This window comes from Solanum lycopersicum, chromosome 2, assembly GCF_036512215.1.
Source record: "Solanum lycopersicum chromosome 2, SLM_r2.1".
Lineage (NCBI taxonomy): Eukaryota > Viridiplantae > Streptophyta > Magnoliopsida > Solanales > Solanaceae > Solanum > Solanum lycopersicum.
Genome location: NC_090801.1, coordinates 17553789 through 17577321, shown reverse-complemented (window position 1 = coordinate 17577321; position 23533 = coordinate 17553789). Strand labels below are relative to the sequence as shown.

Genomic DNA, 23533 nt, shown 5'->3' with positions numbered 1-23533 from the left:
CCTTTCCAACAATAGCTTGCTAGTCAAAACGTCATCTCTCTGCAACACTGTCGTCCGTTCTTTCCACAATTGTCTCCTCCTACTTTTTCTTTTTTTGAGAAGGTAACACATTTATTATAAAAACAAGGAACTACACCAAAGGTAACACATTTCAGTAATTATTACAATAGCAGTCAATACAGCAAAACCTTCCACCTATCTACTCCAAAGTAATTTAAACGGAAAAGGCTCAAAAATACCCTTGAATTATCGGAAATAGCTCACATATACCCATAAACTATATTCTAGCTCAATAATATCCTTCCGTTAAAGTATTGGGTCACATTTACCCTTACTATTAACAGCGGTGTGTTAAGTGTCATGTGGATGCCACATAAGCACCAAACAACTCTCACCTCCACATAGACTCATAAGACCTAATTACTAATTTTGCCCTCATTTTTCATAAGAGATACAGTTTGACCCATTTCATTTCTCTAATACACCATACGATTTCCCCTCTTTCTCTCTAATATGATTTCCCAATATGATTTTTCACATCTGTAGCCTATAAACATGGTTAAAAACATGTTTTCCTATTCTGTTCAGTTGCAAAAAAGTCTAATGCCTTTTCAGTTATGGTTGGCAACCATTTTGTCTAGTAAAACCTTACTGGTCCTTACCAAAATTTGTTGAGGTTACGAATGAGTAGGATGTTGATTCTATAAGAGATCACGCTAAATTGTCTTCCTTGCTATTGTATTGATTGATCCAGAATGGTTATACAAAAATTAATGACAACAATCATCAAGGAAGAAGCTGCTGAGAAACAGAGAACAGCAGCAACAAGTTCACCAAACTCAAGAACTACAACAAACTCTAGCTGAAGCAATCAGCAATGCAGCATCAAGAAGAGCAGTAGAGGCTGCTGCTACGTCGAATACCAGCATGATCACCTCTATTAGAGAGAGGGAAATCATATTAGAGAGAGAGGGGAAATTGTATGATTTATTAGAGAAATGAGAATAGGTGAAATTGTATCTCTTAAGAAAAATGAGGGCAAAATTAGTAATTAGGTCTTATGAGTCTATTTGGAGGTGAGAGTTGTTTTGTGCTCATGCGGCATCCACGTGGCACTTAACATACCTCTGTTAATAGTAAGGATAAATGTGACCCAATACTTAACGGAAGGGTATTTTTGAGCCAGAACAAAGTTTAAGGGTATATGTGAGCTATTTCCAATAGTTCAAGGGTATTTTTGAGTCTTTTTCATAATTTAAAACACAAGGAGTGTCCTCAGCTCTAAAGGATATTCACTTTTACACCTAGAGTAGAAAAGCCCTAGACAGTTCATCTTTAAGATCTAAAAAGTAAAACTCTTATCTTCAAAACACCTCTGATTCCTCTCCCTCCAAATAGTCCACCATATGCAATCTAGGACGATCTTCATCTATTAAGTAATAATTTGTTTCCTTTTTCTACTAGGTAAATAATTAGTTGATAATGGGAAGATCTCTATATACAGGCAATATATCAAAAAGTACACAATCTACAACATAATTTGATTTTCTATGAATGACACTCAATCTACTGTACAAACTACAAACGGAGTGATACTGTACATAGACGTTCTCTATTCCTTCAAAGTTCTCCTATTTCTTTCCCTCCACAAGTGAGTGCCAATGGTGCAAGATCCCAGTCTTCGACTACTCTTCCTTCTTCTAAATTCTAACTAGACAGTGCCTCCTTCACTGAGTCTGGCATTGCCCATTGCAACCCGAACCATCTCAAATCTCACATCACAAACAAGTTGCTACCTGACAATGTAGGAGGAGGGTGGTCCAAATATTCACCAAAACATCTGCACATAAAGCACCAGCTAACATGTGTAATCCACCTTTTTGTCAAATTCTCAGCTATCAAGATTGCTCCTTTGCTCTAGTCAAGTGAAAAAACTCTGGGATCCAAACCGATAAGTCTGGGGAAGTCATTTCTTCCCTCACTAAGAGCTTATGATAATATGATTGTACTAATTATGATCCATATCTTCCCATCACATAATCCTCTCCTCCCATCAATTTTCATCTTATGGCCTTTGGAGTTGTTTCAATCATTGGAACACCAACTTGTGATTATAATTTATATCTAAGTGATTTGCTCTTCTTTTTTTCTTATGAATCCCCAATGGAGAAGCTTAAACACCAAGACAACAGTTCCAAGCTGCTTGTGTCCTGAAAATTAAGGCTTGTTAATAACACAAAATGAAACACTCTATCTTCTAAGTCAAGGTTCTATTTGATTTATTACCCGAGCGTTTTTTCATGTTTGGGACTACTTTCAGCCACATTTTTTCAGTCTTCTCCTTGATACAGAGTGATAAAGGATGTACTTACAAGACAACTCACACGACCACAACTTAGCCTTCTCTTGAACTGTTGAAGCATTTCTAACAAAACTAACAAAAAGGTAGCATACAGCCCCCCCCCCCCCCAGTACTTTCAAGAGTAAGTGTACTACATGTGCGAATATTACATATACATAATTGGGCTCCACAATGTTGTCTCCATGCCCACCTACAACGGTACTAAATAATAAGTATATGATGGGAAATAGATTTTTTAGCTGTTCAGGAAACGAATGAAGAAGCACTTTTTTCTTACAATACATATACATGTGTCATTTTTTCTTCTTTGCGCCTTTTTTAACTAAAGTTCGGTTCTTTGCGGTTAAAGCCCCATAGATTTTGAGCACCTTTTAATGTTTTTCACTTTAACAACACTGTTTTCAAACACCACATCCTTTACCCACCTCCCCAAGTCATTCTCTAGGAAATTCCATATATTCGTAGTAGTTCAAGTCACATACTCCCATAATCCATTTTCTCTTCAAAAAATTCCCTTCGAGCTGACAGAAAAGCAAGAAATCGGCTTTTATGTTATCAATATAACTGTGTGATTCGGTGAGACCTAAAATTTCTCCATACTCTTTTCTTCCTAGAACAAGGATAAAAGGATTTGGTTGACTAGTTATATTTTAATTTTTCTTCAGCATTTGAGTTGATGAACTAAATCAGATTAATGGAAATTCCGCAAGTATTTCAAAAACGGATAGTTCGACAAAACTGCTATTTATTTTTTTGGAGATTGGAAGCAGTTACTAATTCATGATCTGGCATGTACATAAGAAAAGAAATTTGTGATTTGACTTTTCTAAATGAGAACTGTTGAAGATATAACGAACTAAATAAGAGTGTGTACTCCATACCCACTTAAACTTTTAGAGAAGATGGTAGAGATCCTGCAATCAAATCTGATTTCCAACTTTCATTGATAGAATTTTAATGTGCTTGGTTCAACAAAACAATTACGCCCGCACATGTGAGGACATGTTAGATATATATTTAAGCAAATAAAAGTATATCCTCTAAAACAACTTTAACTTTCAAATGAGATAGTCACACATTTCCATAAAGAAACACATTAATTGATTAAAAAGAGATTTCCCAAACATAGGAAGTAGACGAATCAATCTCACTAAAGTACGAGTAAAAGGTTATCAATGTAGCTCGGCTTTGTGTTAAATTTGAAGATAAAGGACAAAAGTAGAGAGGAAATTTTTACGCCAAATTTCGGAGAAAAAAAATCAAATGAGATGTTGAAGATTCAATAGTTTAACAGGAAACCTCTGCATAAAGGATGTACAAGTATGGTAGAGAATCCACATGGGAAAAGCGAATAAATAACTAGACTATCATGAGTAATACCCCCACTAAAGGAAAATCAAATCTGTAACTAGGAAAATATAGAGAGTGCCATTTTATAAAAAGTAATCAAGAATCCAAAACACAAGTTTCCAATCATTTACACAAAGCCAAATGGTCCATTAAATTGCTGGATCAACATAAGTACAAAGGAAACAACAAAAACTTGCCTCTGCAACTGGCCAAGCTTGAATCTTGGCAAAAGCTTTGAGATCATCACCTTCTTTGAGAACCTTCAAACAACTGGGGCATCCAGCAAAATGCAATGTCACCAACCATGATCCAGAATCCTTAACGTTCAATGATGAAAGCAACGCTCTATCAGGAACCAGACCAAACTTTAACCTTTCAGGAGGAAGAAATAAGTCTCTCGAAACTGTCAAAAACTTTGGTAAGAATGATTCAAAACGTTGGAATTCATCAATTTTACAGGAATCCCCACTATTAAGACTTGTATTATCAGGCCCAAGGAAAGCACTACGGTTTGCTGAGATAAACTCACTAAACCAAGGCATGTCACTACACAGATTGTCAACACCACAATCCAACTTCGCATTTTCCATCCCCTATTATTAGAAACAAAAAAAGGCAAAGTCATTAACTAATATGTATTTTTCACCAAGTCAAACAACAGTTTTGTAGTCATAAGCAATAAGAAGCTACCATCTGCCACCTGATTTTCAGTCTCTTTAGCTGCAATTGTTCCATTAAAATGTTCGTGAAATCCTGTTTCAGAATAAGAGTGTTATGTTATTGATGCATTCATCAGGAAACAACATTACAGATAGGAGAACTAATACGAACAGATAATGATTTAATATTTTCTGAATAATTATTTTACACGAATAGAACTTCCCCCAGTGGATTAGGATTCATATTATTTCAGTTTTATAGGTCTTCTGTTATTTCTAATTTATTAGGACTCTTGCTACTGTAGACCTCCATTTAAGAGAGTTGATGTTACTAATTGGTAGGGAGGATTATAGGTTGGCATACCAAGCTCCTCTCCAATGGTGGGAGGGCTACCCTCATTAGACATGTTTTGCTTGCTCTTACAGTTCATTTGCTTGGTGCTATTTGTGAGAAATAGGAAAAAAATATTATTGAATTGTTGTTGTGTCTACATTATTACATTTAGATCACACTAGAATACAATCCTTTACCAAGTAGGATACTATTTACCATTACTATTCCTATTCTAAATAGGACTGTATACACTTATTCCTATTTTAATAGGATTGTGTAAAACTATTCCTATTATAATAGGGAGGACCAATGAGGGGCTTGGTGAGATATCGACAAGTTGATCAGTCGACTTCACAAAATTGACAGTCAATATCAATGTGCTTGTTTTCTCATTAAATTACTGAATTTGATGCAAAATGTAAGTCAATCTCAATGTGCTTAATCTTCTCATGAAATACTGAATTTGATGCATACTATCGATAAAACATTATGCATTATGTTTCAGACCAAACTTGCAAAGATTATTTCAGGCCATAGAGTGACTCACATAATTGACATACAAGGCTACTAACTCCCCTTAGCAACAAAGTGCTCAAAATTCAATGTAAAGTATTGGATCATGTTAGAATTGATAGTTGAAAGTGATCACAATCTAAGAAATAAAATTATATAGGTAGGGTCGGAATGATGTCACGACCCAACTAGAAAATAGAAATTATATAGGAAAGATCGGATTGACTGCATGATCCTATTGAAAAAGAGAAATAATATGAGAAGGGTGGGAATGAGGGCATAACCCTTCTGGAAAAAAAGAAATTATATGAGTAGGATTGGAAAGATGGAACAAGTTACAACCCTATGCAAATCAAATTTGAGGAGTCATCGGAAAGACGAATAGAACTACACAAATTAAATATGAGGAGTCACAGAAAAGACACACGGTGCTATATAACTCAGATATGAGAAAGTAGTTCAAAAAAATCCACGGTACGACGCAAATTAAATATGAAAAGTAGTCGAAAGAGATGCACGGTGCTACACAAATAAGATATGCAAAAAAAAGTAGTCACCGAAAATATTGGTTCTTCCATCTCCATTCCCTCTGAATTATTTGTTCTCCATTCCCTCCGAATTATTTGTTCTGTCATAATCCTATTTGAAAATTCAAAAGGAAACATCTTGTTTGCAATCTCGTAAATATTGATCCCAAATACAGCTTTCGAGACTGAGGACCACTTCCTGACCACATCATGACATTTGGTAATGACGGGATCTCAATTTCTCCTTCTCCGAAAGATGCTACCAGGCACCTCTAGTACAACCTAGTATCCTTCACTCCAGGAGGTAAACTAATTCTAATATCGCCTTTGCCAGCTATCACTGTTGAATCTCGAAGGTTTGAATGTCATTTACTCTCCAGCCACCCTAGCATAGGGTAGATCTTCTCTAATGAATCTTGGTTGTTCAGCCAATGTCATATGATTGGAGCATTGAATGAACTTTCTCTCTTAAATCTTATCTCTTTCCAACCTGCCTTTTAGGCTAACTGAGGAATAATAAGGATTGTTCTCTCTAGACCATGAAGTGAAATGATGCTCATATAACTGCCATATTCATTTGACTTTCTTATGCAGAAATATTCAGATAGATTTTTCTTGGTCTTCAACTTACTAAACACGGTCTTCTCAATATTCTAGAAACAATGGATTGTGCAAAGTGTTGTACCACCCCAGACAAAGACATCTTTTCACTTCAAGGCTCACAAAGACTTGGCAAACTAGGAAATTGAAGGAATGGAGCAAGAATAGTAGGAGCACCTGGAAACAACAAAAGAAAGCAATCCTTGACAATTTGGCCAAATGGGAGATCCTTCAGGAGCAAGGAGCAAAGAGCATTTGCAGATGATGAACTAATGCAAAAAACAAATCTGGCAATGTCTTGAAAAAGTTGCAAAAAATAAAGAGATAAGGTGGAGACAAAGATCCAGAATACAATGGTTGAAGCAGGGGGATAACAACACAGTTTTTTCATGAAGTAGCTATATCTCGCAAAAGATACAACACCATAGAATCTTTAAAGGTGGAGGGAAGCAATGTCACCGGTCCTACTGATATCAAGGAGGTCATCAAGAGTATCCGACGATTCCAGCCCCTTAGTTAACGCGGCAGCATCCTATCGAGGCTCGGAGGGTCAAGAGATTGTGCCAAACTCCAGCCAACCGTTGGGGGTTTCTTGTAGGCAAGGATGAACATTTAATGCCCACCATGTCCAGCAAAGAACACCCCCCCCCCCCAATGCTGAAGACAAAATCTGTGCAGCAGTTTCTCCAAGTGGCAATAAAGCAGAAAAGCAAATCTGCCCACTTTTTCAGCCTTGTAAAGATTGCCACTTGTAGCCTTTCTTTTGGAATTTGTTCCCAAACGTTTTAACTTACTTATAAGCCCTTTGTATATTGTTTTAGGCAGCATATCTTGTATCTCATCTTGTAAAAAGATACTTGGAGAAAATATTGGAAAATTGGTTCTTGCCTCCCAAAGAACTTTGTCTTCCTTACTTGCTTCCCTCACTGTTTTGTGGCCTTGTTTGTTTGACTGTCTTGCTTGTTGTTTCCTTGTGTGTTTGGTTAGCTGTTGGACTGAGTTTTGAAGAGTTGTGCAAGCCTTCATATACTGTCCCACGAGGTGAAAATTTGACCCCGTGACAAGTGGTATCAGAGCATCGGTCGAAGCATCACGTCGAAGTCCCAACGGAATGAGGAGGCTGTCCAAGACAAGGAGCCCGAAGTTCGGAAGGATCCTTCCAAGAAACGTGACAAGAGCAAGGTAAGAGAACCTTCTTGTAACCCTTCTCTTGGTAGTAGAGCTGCTAGTGAAGAGGGGGAAGGTGCGGACAATAGCCAACTCGATGAGAAAATCATCGGAGTTGAGGCGGGGTTGTCGGCCTTAAATAGAAGGATTGTTGTTGTTGAGAACAACTTTAGTTCCCTCGAATCTGTATCCATTGAAGGGATGGAACAGGTGAAGAACAACCTTGTTGAGCTTGAGGAAGTTCACAAAGAGGGTTTGTCCCACCTCGAACTCAAGCTCAACGAGGCCATCTCTTCCCTTCAAAGAGAGGTTGAGGCACTAAAACGGCAGGTTGATGAGGCTGCCGAGATGGGGGGTTGCTGCTCCTGTTACTGTGCGTGAGACACGCATTGAGGCTCCCAAACCCAAGGAATTTCATGGGGAAAGGAGTGCTCAAGATGTGGAAAATTTTTTGTGGCAGATGGATGTTTACTTTGAGCACGTAAACATGCAAAACGAGGCTGCCAAATCAGAACGGCAGCCATGTATCTGACTGATACGGCAATGTTGTGGTGGCGAAGGAAGAAGGCGGACATGGGGAAGGGGTTTGCTGTATTGATGGCTGGGAGCAGTTCAAGGTATAACTCAAACGTCAATTCTACCCACAAAATGTTGTCCATGAGTCCCGTCGGAGGTTGAGGGAGTTGAAACAAACTTCCTCTGTTCGGGACTATGAGAAAGAGTTCACGAAATTGACACTCCAAATTCCGAGCTTGACCAGCGAAGACTTGTTGTTTTACTTCATGGATGGACTCCAGAACTGGGCCAAACAAGAGCTTCAAAGACGTCAAGTTCACGACGTGGACGAGGCGATAGTAGTGGCAGAATCGTTCATCGATTTCCGGGCAAATGCGGCAAAGGGGAGGGATAATCGGAGCAAAACTATTCCTCCCAAGGTTGACAACAACAGGAACAAAGGCAGACCAACTCCCAATCGAGGCAGCGACACGAGAGGTAACACCCGTGATCAACCTTCTAATTTCCGCAAGAGTTATGAGGACCTCAAGAAAGGCGTTCCTCATCGTGATGGTTGTTATATTTGTGGGGAGTCGACGCATGCTGCTCGTTATTGTCCATCCTTGAGAAAATTGAGTGTTATGGTGGCTGTCGAAAAGCAGCAAGAGAAGACTGCGACGCAAATTGGAGGTTCTGCTGGGGAGCAACGGGGGCAGAATAGCGGGACGGACAAGGGAAAGAACGTTGTTGTTGGTATGTTCAATCATATGGCCTAGTTTAATCATATTTCAATTGTTGCTTTGGCTGCTCAACCGGCTAGTATCAAGCCGCGAGAATCACTGTTTGTCGATGCCAAGTTAAATGGCAAGGACGTGCGAATTATGGTGGACACCGGTGCAACGCATAATTTTGTGACGGAACAGAAGGCCAAGGAGCTTGGCCTGAATTATGTTGCCAGCAACACCATGTTGAAGACAGTCAATGCCACTCCCACTTCCGTCCATGGCTTTGCTCCTAAAGTCCCCATCAATTTAGGAGATTGGACGGGGCTGACCGACTTCACCATTGCACCGATGGACGTGTTCGATGTAATTTTGGGGCTGGACTTTTGGTACGAGGTTAACGCGTTTATTTCACCGCATCACAACCAGCTGCACATCAGCGACACCAGAGGTTCATGCGTGGTACCCCATATTCGGGTACCACAAAACGGGATGCACTTATCGGCGATGCAAATTGTTAAGGGTTTTAAGAGAGGTGAACCAACCTTTCTTGCTGCCCTTATTGGAGGCATCGAAAGTTGTTCCGAGGCAGTTACATTGCCTCATTGCATTGAGCAGGTCCTTAGCGACAATAGGGACGTGATGCCAGAAGAACTTCCCCAACGGCTGCCACCCCGAAGGGAAGTTGACCATCAGATTGAGTTAGTTCCCGGGGCAAAATCGTCTGCCATGATGCCTTATCGTATGGCACCCCCTGAACTGGAAGAATTGAGGAAGCAACTGAAGGAGTTGCTTGATTCGGGACACATCAGGCCATCTAAGGCGCCGTTTGGTGCGCCTGTTCTGTTCCAAAAGAAGAAGGATGGGAAGCTGCGATTATGTATCGATTACCGAGCCCTCAACAAGGTCACGGTGAAGAACAAATATCCCATCCCCTTGATTGCTGATTTGTTTGATCGATTCGGGCAGGCCAAAGTGTTCACCAAAATAGATTTAAGGGTTATTACCAAGTTCGGATTGCCGAAGGTGATGAACCCAAGATGACTTGTGTGACGCGCTATGGTGCCTTTGAGTGGCTGGTCATGCCCTTTGGCTTGACGAATGCACCAGCGATGTTTTGTACGTTGATGAACAAGTTGTTCCACCTATACTTGGATCAGTTTGTGGTTATCTATTTAGACGATATCATCGTCTACAACAATAGCATGGAGGATCACGTGGAGCACTTGTGCAAAGTGTTCAAGGTTTTGCGCGACAATGACTTGTGCGTGAAGCGGGAGAAATGCAGCTTCGCTCAACCTACTGTCCAATTTCTCGGGCACACAATCAGCCATGGCGAGATAAGGATGGACGGCGACAAGGTGGAACCTATTAAGAATTGGGAGGCTCCAACGAAGGTACCCGAATTGCGGTCCTTCCTTGGCCTTACCAATTATTATCGACGCTTTATTTTCAGCTATTCAGCTATTGCAGCCCCACTCACTGATTTATTGAAAAAGAATCGTGAGTGGGAATGGTCGGATGCTTGTCAAGCTACCTTCGAGAGGCTTAAGGTTGCTGTAACGGAGGAACCTGTTTTGGCCTTGCCTGATTTCACTAAGGCGTTTGAGGTTCACACTGATGCGTCGAACTTTAATATTGGTGGCGTCCTAATGCAAGAGGGCCACCCGATAGCATTTGAAAGCACAAAGTTGAATGAGGCGGAGAGGAGGTACTCTGCTCATGAGAGGGAAATGACGGTTGTAGTTCACTGTCTTAGAACTTGGCGTCATTACGTGTTGGGTGCTCACTTTGTCGTCAAGACGGACAACGTCGCGACGATGTATTTTCAATCTCAAAAGAAGTTGACTTCTAAGCAGGCCCGTTGGCAGGATTTCTTGGCAAAATTCAATTTCATGTTTGAGTACAAGCCGGGGAAGGCTAATGTTGTTGCCGACGCGCTTAGTCGTAAGGCTGCTTTGGCTGCTATTGTGAGCTCGAGTTGCAGCTCAATTGTTGAAGAGATAAAGGAGGGCATGCAGCATGATCCCGTAGCCAAACAACTCTTTGCCTTGGCCCAACAAGGCAAGACAAAGAAGTTTTGAGAAAAGGGTGGTCTGCTCTACACCACGGGCAGGCGTGTGTACGTTCCTAAGTGGGCTAATCTTCGGCGTACGTTGATCAAAGAGGGGCACGACACTGCTTGGGCTGGTCATCCTAGGCAGAAGAGAACTTTAGCCTTGATAGAGGCTTCTTATTATTGGCCTCGAATGAGGGACGACATTGAGGCGTATGTGCGGACTTGTCTAATTTGTCAATAAGACAAGGTCGAGATGAAGGCGCCGGGTGGACTGCTTGAGCCGCTGCCCATTGCTGAAAAACCTTGGGACAGCGTCACGATGGATTCCATTACTTGCTTGCCGAACTCGGAAGGGTTTGGAACTATTATGGTCATAGTGGATCGCTTCTCAAAGTATGCAACGTTCACTACCACGACGGCCAGTTGCAAGGCTAAGGAGGCAGCCCGTATCTTCTTGCGCGACGTCGTCAAGTATTGGGGCATCCCCAAGCACATCATTAGTGATCGAGATCCTCGATTTACCGGCACATTTTGGAGGGATTTATTCAGTCTCTTGGGGTCGAAATTGCACTTTTCGACCAGTTTCCATCCTCAAACGGATGGGCAGACCGAGCGGATCAGCACGCTCTTGGAGTGCTATTTGCGGCACTATGTTAGTGCCAATCAAAAGGATTGGGCCAAGCTGCTGGACACTGCCCAATTCTCTCACAATTTGCAGCGGAGCGAGGCGACGGGGAGGAGCCCTTTCGAGTTGGCAACGGGGCAGCAGCCGAATACGCCCCAATCCTTGCCCGTTGATGCCGGTTTGAAGATTCTAGGTGCCTATCACATGGCAAAAGCCTGGGAGGAGCAAGTCGACCTTGCCCAGTCGTACCTTGATAAGGCAACCCGGAAAATGAAAAAGTTTGTTGATCGAAAGCGGCGTCCGGTTGATTACAGAATTGGGGATCGAGTTATGGTGAAACTCAATCCAAGGCAGTTCAAGTCATTGCGGGGTGTGAGTCAAAGTTTGATTCGCAAGTATGAGAGCCTTTTGAGATCATTGCCAAGGCTGGCAAGATTTCATATCGAGTAGACATGCCCCATCATTTGAAGATTCACCCCGTCTTCCATGCGAGCCAATTGAAACCGTATTTTGAAGATATGGAAGACAAAGAGCTGGGGCAATCCGAGAGAGCTAGAATTTTCATCACACCGCCAATCGTGGACAAGCAGATTGAGGCCATAATTGATCTTCAACTTGTTCGTGGAAAGGGTTGGAACAACTCAAGCTCGCAAGATATGCTGCCTAAAACAATATACAAAGGGCTTATAAGTAAGTTAAAACGTTTGGGAACAAATTCCAAAACAAAGGCTACAAGTGGCAGTCTTTACAAGGCTGAAAAAGTGGACAGATTTGCTTTTCTTCTTTATTGCCACTTGGAGAAACTGCTGCATAGATTTTGTCCTCAGCATTGGGGGGTGTTCTTGGCTGGACATGGTGGGCATTAAATGTTCATCCTTGCCTACAAGAAACCCCCAACGGTTGGGCTGGAGTTTGGCACAATCTCTTGACCCTCCGAGCCTCGATAGGACGTTGCCGCGTTAACGAAGGGGCTGAAATCGTCGGATTTTAATGCAACGCCTTGCGGGGCGGTACACGCTCCCCACCTGATTTGGCGACGACCCCGACGCCACACAATTGCAAATAATTGTGGACCTTGTCGCGAAACTGCCATAAGTCCTCATACTTTTCCCACGTTGCCTCCTCCGGTGCCGTCCCTTTCCAATGAACTAGGAACTGCGAGCTTGAGTTGTTCCAACGCTTTCCACGAACAAGTTGATGATCAATTATCGCCTCAATCTGCTTGTCCACGGTTGGCGGTGTGATGAAAATTCTAGCTCTCCCGGACTGCCCCCGCTCTTTGTCTTCCATATCTCAAAAATTTGTATAAGGAGACAGAAGTTTGGAGGTCAAAATTACAATTTTAGGGGATTACTTATATTAATGAGGATGAAAAGGAAGAGTTATAGAAACAATTTGAGGTGGAGGAGATTCTATAATGCATAAAACTTTAGGCGATGGATAAACCTCCTGGGCCCGATGGTTTTCCCATGTCCTTTTATTCTGGGAAAAACCATCCATCAAATGGTTTATCTTATATTCTGGGAAGTAATGAAACAAGACATCAAAGGTATGATATACAAGTTCTATAATAATCAGAGTCTAAGAGAAACTTCAATGCAACTTTTGTGGCTATCATCCCCAAGATAGTACGTGCTTCTGAATTGAAGGACTTCAGACTTATAAGTCTAATCATAGGCATATACAAAGTGTTGGCAAAGATACTAGCCGAGAGACTAAAAAGGTAGTAGATAAGTTGGTCAACAAGCATCGATCTAGAGTTGGTTGTTGTGGTGTTCGATTTGAAAATATGGCTGGAGAAAAATAATGGATGTTGCACTTATAGCTAGTGAACGTGTGGAAATCAAGATTGAAAGGTGTTAAGCCTGGCGTAATGTGCAAATTGGACATTGAAAAGGCATATGATCATGTAAATTGGAAGTTCTTGCTGAACACCATTAGACAAATGGGCTTTGGAGAAAAGTGGTTGGGTTGGATTCATTTTTGCATCAGCACTGTCTGTTTTCCTGTTCTGGTGAATGGTGAACCTGTAGGCTTCTGCCCTTTAGAAAGGGGACGTAGACAAGGTGACCCCTTAACCCTCCTTCTATTTAGCTTGCCAATGGAAGGTTTTGATAGTATGATGAGAATAACAATACAAAACAGATGGATCAAAGGTTTTCAGATACAGGGTAGCAATGGACAAGTTAAAGATATTTTTCATTTGCTATATGCAGATGACACTATCATTTTTTGTGAACCTCGAGGGGACCAGATAAGATTCTACGATCTTAATCTTTTTTTAAGCTTCCTCGGGTCTGAAAGTGAATAGAGGGGGGAGCAATTTATTTCCAATCAAGGAGGTGGCCAACATTTTGAATTTGGAAGATATTTTGGGGTGCAAAGTGGAGAATATGCAAACAGTTTACTTAGGTATGCCTTTGGGCAATGAACACAAGAGCATACAAATTTGGGATGGCATTGTGGAGAAAATAGAAAGAAGATTAGCAAGATGGAAGGCTTAATATTTGTCTTGGGAGGCAAAATTACTCTCATCAATTCAATGCTAAACATCCTACTTATGCAATGTCACTATTTCAATTACCCCCCAAAGTTTTGAAGAAGCTGGACAAACTAAGAGGGACTTCCTTTGGCATGGATACAAAGAAATTGAAGGTTATAACCTAGTCAAATGGGAGATAACCTTGAAAAGCAAAGACAAAGGGGGTATGGATATTAGAGATTTAAGAAAACAAAACAATAGTCTTTTGATGAAGTGGTTATGAAGGTATAACGGAGAGGAGCAAGCCTTATGGAAGGATGTCATTGTATCCAAGTATGGTGAGTACAACCCTTGGTGCAGTTGTTAGTATTGATGCCTATAGGGTGGGGGTCTGGAGAACTATCAGAAACTTATGGCAAAAACTTGAAAGCTAATACGTACATTGAAGTGGGAGATGGCAGGAGAACTAAGTTTTGGACAGATGTGTACAGATTCCTCTAAAAGAATCCTTTCCAGATCTGTGCTTACTATGTAGTCCAGATGCAAATATCAATGAATGTTGGACAGCACAACTGGGGTGGGATCTGATCTTCAGAAGGCTTTTAAATGACTGGGAAGTAGAGAGAGTGGCCAAATCGCTAGAGCTATTAGAAAAATTCTCCGGCATTACTAATGCTCATGATCCTTTGAGATGGAAGCATAGTAAAGATGGGGTTTTCATGGTTAGCAGGGTATACAAAATGGAGAGTCCCCAGCAACGTAACTCTAAGCAGAGTTTGTGGAGAAAGGTATGGAGAACCTTAGCACTAACTAAGATAAAATGCTTTACATGGTTGGTTGCTAGAAGGGCTTGCCAGACATATGAAGTACTAAGGAGAAAAGGAAAGATTATAGTATCATGGAGTTCACTATGCGGGAACACAGTGGAGACCAACTAGCATCTATTCTTGCATTGCAACTTTACAACACAAATTTGGGCCATCTTCCTCAGTCTCACAAAGACAAACTGGACCATGCCCGAGCATAGTGCAGACTTGTTGTGTTGTTGGATAAGAAGAGGGGGGAGCAAGACCAAAAGGCAAGGTAGAGGATAATTCCACATTGCATTTGGTGGACAATATGGAAAGAAAGAAATAGTAGAAACTTTGAAGATAGGTCCAATTCCATCCGGAAGGCTAGATGGGATTGAATAATATCCTTTTATTTTTGGTGCAAAGAGGAAGGTTTAGAGGAAATAGAACAGTGTAGAATTATTAGGACCCTTGGTAAGGGTTTTTTTTTCCTTCCTCTTCTTTTGCTCCCCTCTGTTTGCAGGTCCCCAGCATTAACGATATGCTAAAGATTACAACATTACCATTTTAAAAAAAAAAAGACTTACCATACTAAAAGATATAAGAAGTTGAGCCCTTCTGGGGGGCCCATCCAATAGTTCTATATGCAGGAGATTTTAGCATGTATAAGTAGGTGGTAGATATAGAGGATGCAATAGGATAGCAACTTCAATCACAACATTGTAGGAAATCATAATATTTCCCAAATTTAGAACACCAGCAAGGAACATGTCCTTTCAGAACCCAAATGCTCAGACAGAGAAATGTGTACACTTGTAAATGTTACTTTATTGCTCCCCTGACCAACTAAGCTCCCATTGAGATGTAAATATGTAATGACTACTAGACTTTTAAAAAATGACAATTTATTAATAATGACGTCAGAAGAATCTTTACATTAGGATGTCAATGACTCCCCTACCTTTATTCAAGTATAACTAGGACCTGTCAATCATAATTGTAGAACAGTTTTTTGTGGATGCTCAAATATGGACAGAACCAATCGTTCAGTTGAAATTTCAGAGAACACGGTTTGTTAAATGGTACACATTGCTAAGACAAGTAATAACTTTGAAATTATTAGAAAGGACAATAAAATCATTTTAGACTATGACTCTACTTCTTATCTTCGATGAGGAAATTTCACTTTTGTTTTTTTTCTTCTACTTTTAAATGTTAAAACATTATTCACCTTTCATTTACTGGAAATAAAGCAACAAAAACCTGAAATGAAGTTCATAATTTACCAAAATCAGATTCGCTGCTATTATTGCCACCTTCCGCAAGCAATTTCTGGGTCCATCCACAAAATTCAGAAAGAATCAAAGCCTTGTCGGTTGAACCAAGAAAAATTTTCAAGTCTTCAGGTGTTTTTAGAATTTTGAAAGGAAGCTGTTCTGGCAACAGAGACATAACATAATGGACAGATGACAATATGTTCTGCACACGAAGTCTTCCCATATACTTGTAGGAGTGTGAGTGATGATAATAAAATATTGTTATTCCCTCATCAGCTCCAACTGCATCTGCCAGCATTCTCTCACTGCTTCTATATAAAACCATCAGCTTCAGTGAAGCAAATCTTCCGTGATCATGAGAAACTACACCAGTCAACTCCTTCATAAGGGACCGAGACTCACCCGACCCTAATCAATAAGCAAACTCATCAGACAACATATAGAAGTGCAGAAGAATCTAATGGAATATGGTTGCCAATTACCATGTCTCCAACAAAATAAACCCTAATCAGCTTTCTGTATTATTAAAGCTAAAGGATGGGGTAGAGGAGCAACGCTAAACTAAAACAAATAGAAAAAGGAAAACTGTACAATAGTAACAAAAATAGTCTAACACGGAAGCAATCACTAATTTTAAATGAACTCAAAGAAATAGTAGCAAAGCGGTGACAACCAACTGAACCATGAGTGTTAAGCTGGAAGGTAATAAAGTTGTACGTAGCTAATGACAAATCACGTGCCCCCTTTAGAACCTTAAATTGTCTAGTGATGACAGATTAAATCTAAAAAGGATATTAAGGATTCAATGGGTTATCGTGTTATACTCCGGCCCACATTTGATACTGATAGATGATGCAAACGGTTTCTAGCTCTTAAGGTCCTTTTCTGTGACAACTTGAGCTTAAGTTTCACTTTTTAGATATATTCCAGCCCACATTTGATACTGATAGATGATTCAAATGGTTTGTAGCTCCTCAGGTACTTTTGTCTGACAACTTGAGATTAAGTTTCACTTTTTAGGAAATAGAGGATGAACGCATATCTTAAGACAAGGGTCTATCACAAACAAACTCTCTACCTCCCAAGGCAGGGGTAAGGTATGCATACACACTACCCCAGACTTTATTTGTGAGATAACACAGGGTATGTTGTTATTGTTGTTGTTGTTGTACAGGATGAGAGCATACAAGATAATTGCACCTATAGCTGGACCCAAGTGACAACCAGAAGTCCATTAAAGAAATTAAAAATCCATGACAACCTGATTTCTAGCACTATACTCAATTTCATCGCAAAGTAGCCACCCTTCACACCTCTCAAACTTCTTATCTTTACTGAACCAAAAGCATAAAGCTCGAGTAGAGAAAGGCCCTTATAATGTCCAGAAGTAAAGCTGAATAGCATTCTGCACAATCCTTTTCAAATAATTTTTTTATTAAAGAATCGCATAGAGCCTGCATTAGATGAGTAATACAACCCCAGTAATATGCACCTTCTTACACTAGATACACGTGAAAAGAACTATGCAATTCACCATCCTATCTACTTGCTGTACATTCTACTTCTTAAACCAAAAGGCTATGAGAGCTACATATCTATGTTTTGAGGTACAATTATTTTATTTTATTTTTAAAAAATTGGTAAATTGTGTGTATAATAGAGAAACCAGTACATAGGTTGTATTGATACCATATTTAGTTATTTACAAATGCACTTCAGGCATTCAAAGCTAAGTTGTAACATAGGTGCTTTTTTTTGTTTTCACCACTGCAGGGCAGTCACGCAACTCTGCACAACTTCAGCCACACACACAATCTTCTAGGAACTTGGAAAAATTCAAAGGCACCAGCGAACAGCAAGAACACAAACAAACAAGGCCACAAAACAGTGAGGGACGCCCCTACCCTTGATCTCCTGTAGCTTACATGGTGCCAGGAACGCCCCTACCCTTTGTAACTACCGACAGGCAGATTCCTTTCTCTAGGTGAAAAAATTGGCCAAGGCATTATTTATTTTTTTGAGACGGTTTGGCCAAGGAATTATTTAGTTGTAAGCCTTCCAAATTTTGAAAATCCCTTTGCATATATTTGAGATGATAAAAAGTTTGAGATTCATCTCATAAACATTGTATTCTTGTTGTTTATTGTTGCCTTTAAATTATTCTAGACTATTGTGTGTGTGGCTGAAGTTGTGCATAGTTGTGTGACCTCCATCCTAAATACGACTCAGAACATCTATAATATCAACTGAATCTTTTGAGTAGGTTTGTTTACACCAAAAAAAAAAAATTCAAAAGATAATTCAACTTGATCGTTAAAGGAGTTGCCAACATCCTCAAAGCATCTGGAACTTATTTCCTTCGAATTGTCCACCAAATACTTACTAGGACAGTTCTCCATCTATCCCTATATATTGCCTGAGAACTTGATTCCTCCCAGCTGTTTAGAACATCAATAATCCTTTCAGGCATTTTCCAAAATATCCCTCTAAGGTCGATGAACATTCTCCAAAGTTATTACGTAATGTTTTCGCAATGTAAGAATAGATGATCAATTATATCTGCTTTCTCACCACATAGATAGCATCAGGAGCATAAAGAGATCTTTTTTTTTCGCCAAATTCTCAAAAGGCTCTCTGGCCAGCAGCCAAACAAAAGAAGAAACTTTGTCTGGGATTTAGTCTTCCAAAATGTGTTTCCATGGCTAGTTTATCACCAGATGGATGGTTTGATTCATTATGCTATATGCACTGCCTCCTTAAATAAGCTCTTGTTGTGTCCCAGCCACCACGATTTATCAGACCCCTCCAGTAGGCCACTGAAGAGTTCTAGTGCCTTGTAAAATTTTGTCATCTTCTGAATTTTCCATTCGTTTAGCAATTTTCTTAAGGTAAGAAGATCCCATCCTTGGTCTGGACTAAGTTCTGCAATATTCTTTTATGAGTGAAAAAATTAGGACAGAGCTCTCTTGTAGGCTACTATTCCCAAGCCAGATTTCCTTCTAGAATTATACTCTAACAGATGTGTCGTTCTTCAATTCAGGATATAGAGCCCTTATGGATCTCCATTCTCAACAGACAAACTCCATGAGGTGTATTTACATCGTTGGTCATCCATATCTTCCTCCCCATAGTAATTGACTTTCTTCTGAATCTCATAGTCATTTCATTTAAAGAATTTAGTTCTGAATTTTAAGAATTCTAATACCCAATTGTCTTGGATATTTGCCAATGATAACAACTTTCCACTTAAGAAGGTGAAAGCCTCTCTTTTTCCTATTTCCTAGCCATAGAAATGTCCTTCTGATTTTATCAGGTCTATCGAATGTGGAAGTGCATCTAACACAAAATTGAAAGAGTAAGCCTACCTCCCACAAATAGGTATTGTGACTTCCATCTAGTCAGCTTACTTCCACATTTTTCTATAACATTGTTCCAAATCACCTTCGATTTTGACTTAGCTCCCAATAGCATTCCCAAGTAGATAGTAGATTAAGAGTCAACATCACCACCTAGGATTGTGGCCAGTTGGGAAATATCACCACTTCATTGATAGGATAAATGCAACTCTTCCTCTAGTTAATGTGAAGCGCAGATATTCCTTCAAATAACACTAAAATTACTCGCAAGTACTCTAGTTGCTTTCTATAGCATCACAAAAGATTAGCATATCATCAACATGTTGTAGGTGAGTGACTCCTAACTTGCTATTGGTATTCCCGTTCATCTCAAATCCTTTAATCCAACCATAGGAGCTTGTAGTCTTAATCGAATTCTTAAGACTCTCCATTGCAAAATAGATAGAAAGGGAGACAAGACCTTACCTAAGATCTCTAGGAACTCCACGTGAAGAGAACAGAGAAACTCAAAATTGAGATACAAGGTTCAGCCTATTTGATCCATTTGGATCCAAAACCCATCCTTTCCATCATATAAACCAAAAAAAATACCACTAAAATGATCATATGCTTTCTCAATATCCAGTTTGCAAAGAAATCCAGGCTTATTTAGTGTGATCCTAGAGTCAACTGCCTCATTGGCCACCAAGAAAACATCTTGGACCTTTCTTCCCTAAAATAAAGTCATTTGTTGAGAATCCACAAGCTTTGATGCTACACCTTCTAATTGTTCGATAAGTGCTTTTGCAAATAGCTTGTAAACGCTGCCTATCAGATTGATAAGCCTAAATTATCCCAATTTCTTGGCACCTTTCACCTTTGGAATTAATGATATGAATGTTGCATTAAACTTCTTTCGAAGATTTTCCTTATTGGCTTCAAAGTATCTCTGACTTCTTCTCTTCCACATGATCCACCATTAGGATTGGTGAAGGGTTCCCATTCCAAAAATTTCTTTCCTTCAAACTCATGACATACGCTGTACCCACACATGGCATGACACATCCTTATTACTGAACCAAAGCTTTGAGGAATCAACTCACAAACTTACAATCTTTTTTTCAAAAAAAAATGACAAATCTATTTATCACTACTTTTAAAGCTCACTCGAGTATAATATTAATAAGAATAAAGCTTCAATTTGCTTACTATCCATGTGGTCCACTACTTCATTGGTAACACAAAGAACATTTAACATTGCAGCACTCTATGTTCACAAAGTACATTTCCCAAAATATCTTAAGCGAATGGACGCTAAATCACTTCTAAAGAACCTTTGTGTCAGCGCCTCTTTTAACCATTACAACTATACAGATATATAAGCATAAATGATATCAATTTTGATTTGATTCATAATAGAGGTGGGTCTGTCTTGTAGAAAAATCCTCAATTTTCAGAACAGTTCTATTTTCGGAGACAAGTAATCAATATAAAAGAAGATTAAAGGGAAGTGGGATTACAAGGGACAGTAACCAAAAGAAGAAGATGGGGATAGAGGCGAATCTGGGAAGAGTAGTTGAGCTTCGAGATGATCTGCCATTCGACTAACGAGTTGGTGCTGCCGGCTTCAGCACCATCGGCAAGAAGAAACGCCGCTGACGCCAATATTAGCAGTAGAAGCAGGATTCTAATATTCGTCCTCATTTTCTGACGAGAAACATCTCAGGTTTACAACCACCTCATTTTTACTTAAATTCACTAGAGAAAATTAAATCAAAGGTGTCAAATAAGTTCGGTTTGGTTTTTGGTGATGGATCGATCAAAAATTGGTTAAATCATTTTTAAAATGTAATTACGTAAATTTAGAAGTAAGTTAATATTTTTAAAATTTTTTAATTTTTTATAACAGCCAAAAAAATCCTCATTATTTCAACTTTTATAATTCTATTCAAATCATTCTTTAAAAAAAAAAAAGTAAATGAAGATAGGTATTTATTTCTTCTTCTCTCAATGTTCTCTCTTATTCTTCCTCTTTAGAAAATCTGAAAATCCGACTATCAAAACAAATATTCTTCCTCATTATCTTATCTTCCTTCTCAACTCCGATCGTGACTCTCTCCTCTTTCTGAACTGAAGATTTTGTTTGACTTAAAATGGGTATATCATTTTTTGAGATATTTTACAATTTTGAAACAATACTCAGCTTTTTTCTTGGGTTAATGAAAAATAATTCGTTCTATAGATGTGAAAAATGAATAATAGTGTAATGGTACCTATTATTTATTGTTTTAGAAAGAAAATTAACAAACTCAAAAAGCCATAATTTGAGAAAATGTATGTGTAATGTTAACATTCAGTGAAAATTCATTTTTTGTTGTTTTTGTTGTTCTTTTTGTGACCATTTTGTTCATATGATTTAAGAAATACAGTTCTATTCACTTGTCCACAAATATATGAAGTGTACGAGCTTGAAAAAATCTATTTCTCAATCACTATCTATAATTAGTGAAAGAAAAAAACAATGATTGTTGCTCTGTTTCACACTCAAATCCAAAACGCAAGGAGAACAAGAAGGAGAAGGACCTAGAGATGGAGAAGGAGAAGTTGAAAAAGAAAGCTAAAGAGAGAGAAAAAAGTTGAAGTTTTATTTCAACTTTTATAATTTTATTCAAACCATTCTTTAAAAAAAAAAATGAAGATATGTATTTCTCTTTTTCTTCTCTCAATGTTCTCTCTTCTCTTATTCTTCCTCTTTAGAAAATCTGAAAGTCTGACTATCAAAACAAATATTCTTTCTCATTATCGTATCTTCTTTCTCAACTCCGATCGTGACTCTCTCCTCTTTCTGAACTGAAGATTTTGTTTGACTTAAAAAGGGTAAGTCATTTTTTGAGATATACAATTTTGGAACAATACTCGGCTTTTCTCTTGGGTTAATGAAGAATAATTCGTTCTATAGATGTGAAAAATGAATAATAGTGTAATGGTACCTATTATTTATTGTTTTAGAAAGAAAATTAACAAACTCAAAAAGCCATAATTTGAGAAAATGTATCTGTAATGTTAACATTCAGTGAAAATTCATTTTTTGTTGTTTTTGTTGTTCTTTTTGTGACCATTTTGTTCATGTGATTTAAGAAATATAGTTCTGTTCAGTTGTCCCCAAATATTTGAAGTGTAAGAGCTTGAAAAAATCTATTTCTCAATCACTATCTATATTTAGTAAAAAAAACAATGATTGCTGCTTTGTATCACACTAAAACCCAAAAAAAAGGAGAACAAGAAGGAGAAGGACCTAGAGATGGAGAAGGAGAAGTTGAAAAAAGAAAGCGAAAGAGAAAGAGAAAAAAGTTGAAGTTTTATTTCAACTTTTATAATTCTATTCATACCATTCTTTAAAAAAAAAATGAAGATACGTATTTCTGTTCTTCTTCTCTCAATGTTCTTTCTTCTCCTATTCTTCCTTTTTAGAAAATTTGAAAGTCCGACTATCAAAACAAATATTCTTCCTCATTATTTTATCTTCCTTCTCAACTCCGATCGTGACTCTCTCGTCTTTCTGAACTGAAGATTTTGTTTGACTTAAAATGGGTATGTCATTTTTAGAGATATTTTACAATTTTGAAATAATACTCAGCTTTTTTCTCGGGTTAATGAAGATTAATTCGTTCTATAGATGTGAAAAATGAATAATAGTGTAATGGTACCTATTATTTATTGTTTTAGAAAGAAAATTAACAAACTCAAAAAGCCATAATTTGAGAAAATGTATATGTAATGTTAACATTGAGTGAAAATTCATTTTTTTGTTGTTTTTGTTGTTCTTTTTGTGACCATTTTGTTCATATGATTTAAGAAATAAAGTTCTGTTCAGTTGTCCATAAATATTTAAAGTGTAAGAGCTTGAAAAAATCTATTTCTCAATCACTATCTATAATTAGTGAAAGAAAAAAAACAATGATTGTTGTTCTGTATCACACTCAAACCCAAAAGGCAAAGAGAACAAGAAGGAGAAAGACCTAGAGATGGAGAAGGAGAAGTTGAAAACGAAAGCGAAAGACAAAGAGAAAAAAGTTGAAGTTTTATTTCAACTTTTATAATTCTGTTCAAACCATTTTTTTGTAAAAAAAAAAAAGTAAATGAAGATAGGTATTTCTCTTCTTCTTCTCTCAATGTTCTCTTTTCTCTTATTCTTCCTCTTTAGAAAATCTGAAAGTCCGACTATCAGAACAAAT

General features: G+C 38.6%; 1 protein-coding gene across 3 annotated transcripts in view; it reads right to left on the bottom strand.

The window, feature by feature from the left end:
* Positions 1-21104, bottom strand: part of LOC101246878 (uncharacterized) — a 37038-nt gene extending 15934 nt beyond the window's left edge. Inside the window, exons 1-4 of one of the 3 annotated variants that reach the window (XR_003245108.2) lie at positions 20819-21086; positions 15973-16371; positions 4413-4465; positions 3910-4305 (exon numbers count right to left, since the gene is read on the bottom strand). Coding sequence is in view for 2 of the 3 variants with exons in the window: in XM_004231682.5 (XP_004231730.2) it covers positions 3910-4305; positions 4413-4465; positions 15973-16371; positions 20819-21002 (1032 nt within the window). In the remaining variant the exon portion in view is untranslated. Of the gene's footprint in view, positions 1-3909; positions 4306-4402; positions 4466-15972; positions 16372-20818 lie in introns of all 3 variants that reach the window. The other 2 variants (XM_010317521.3, XM_004231682.5) reach the window with 2 other exon arrangements.
* Between the last annotated feature and the right edge of the window lie 2429 nt (positions 21105-23533).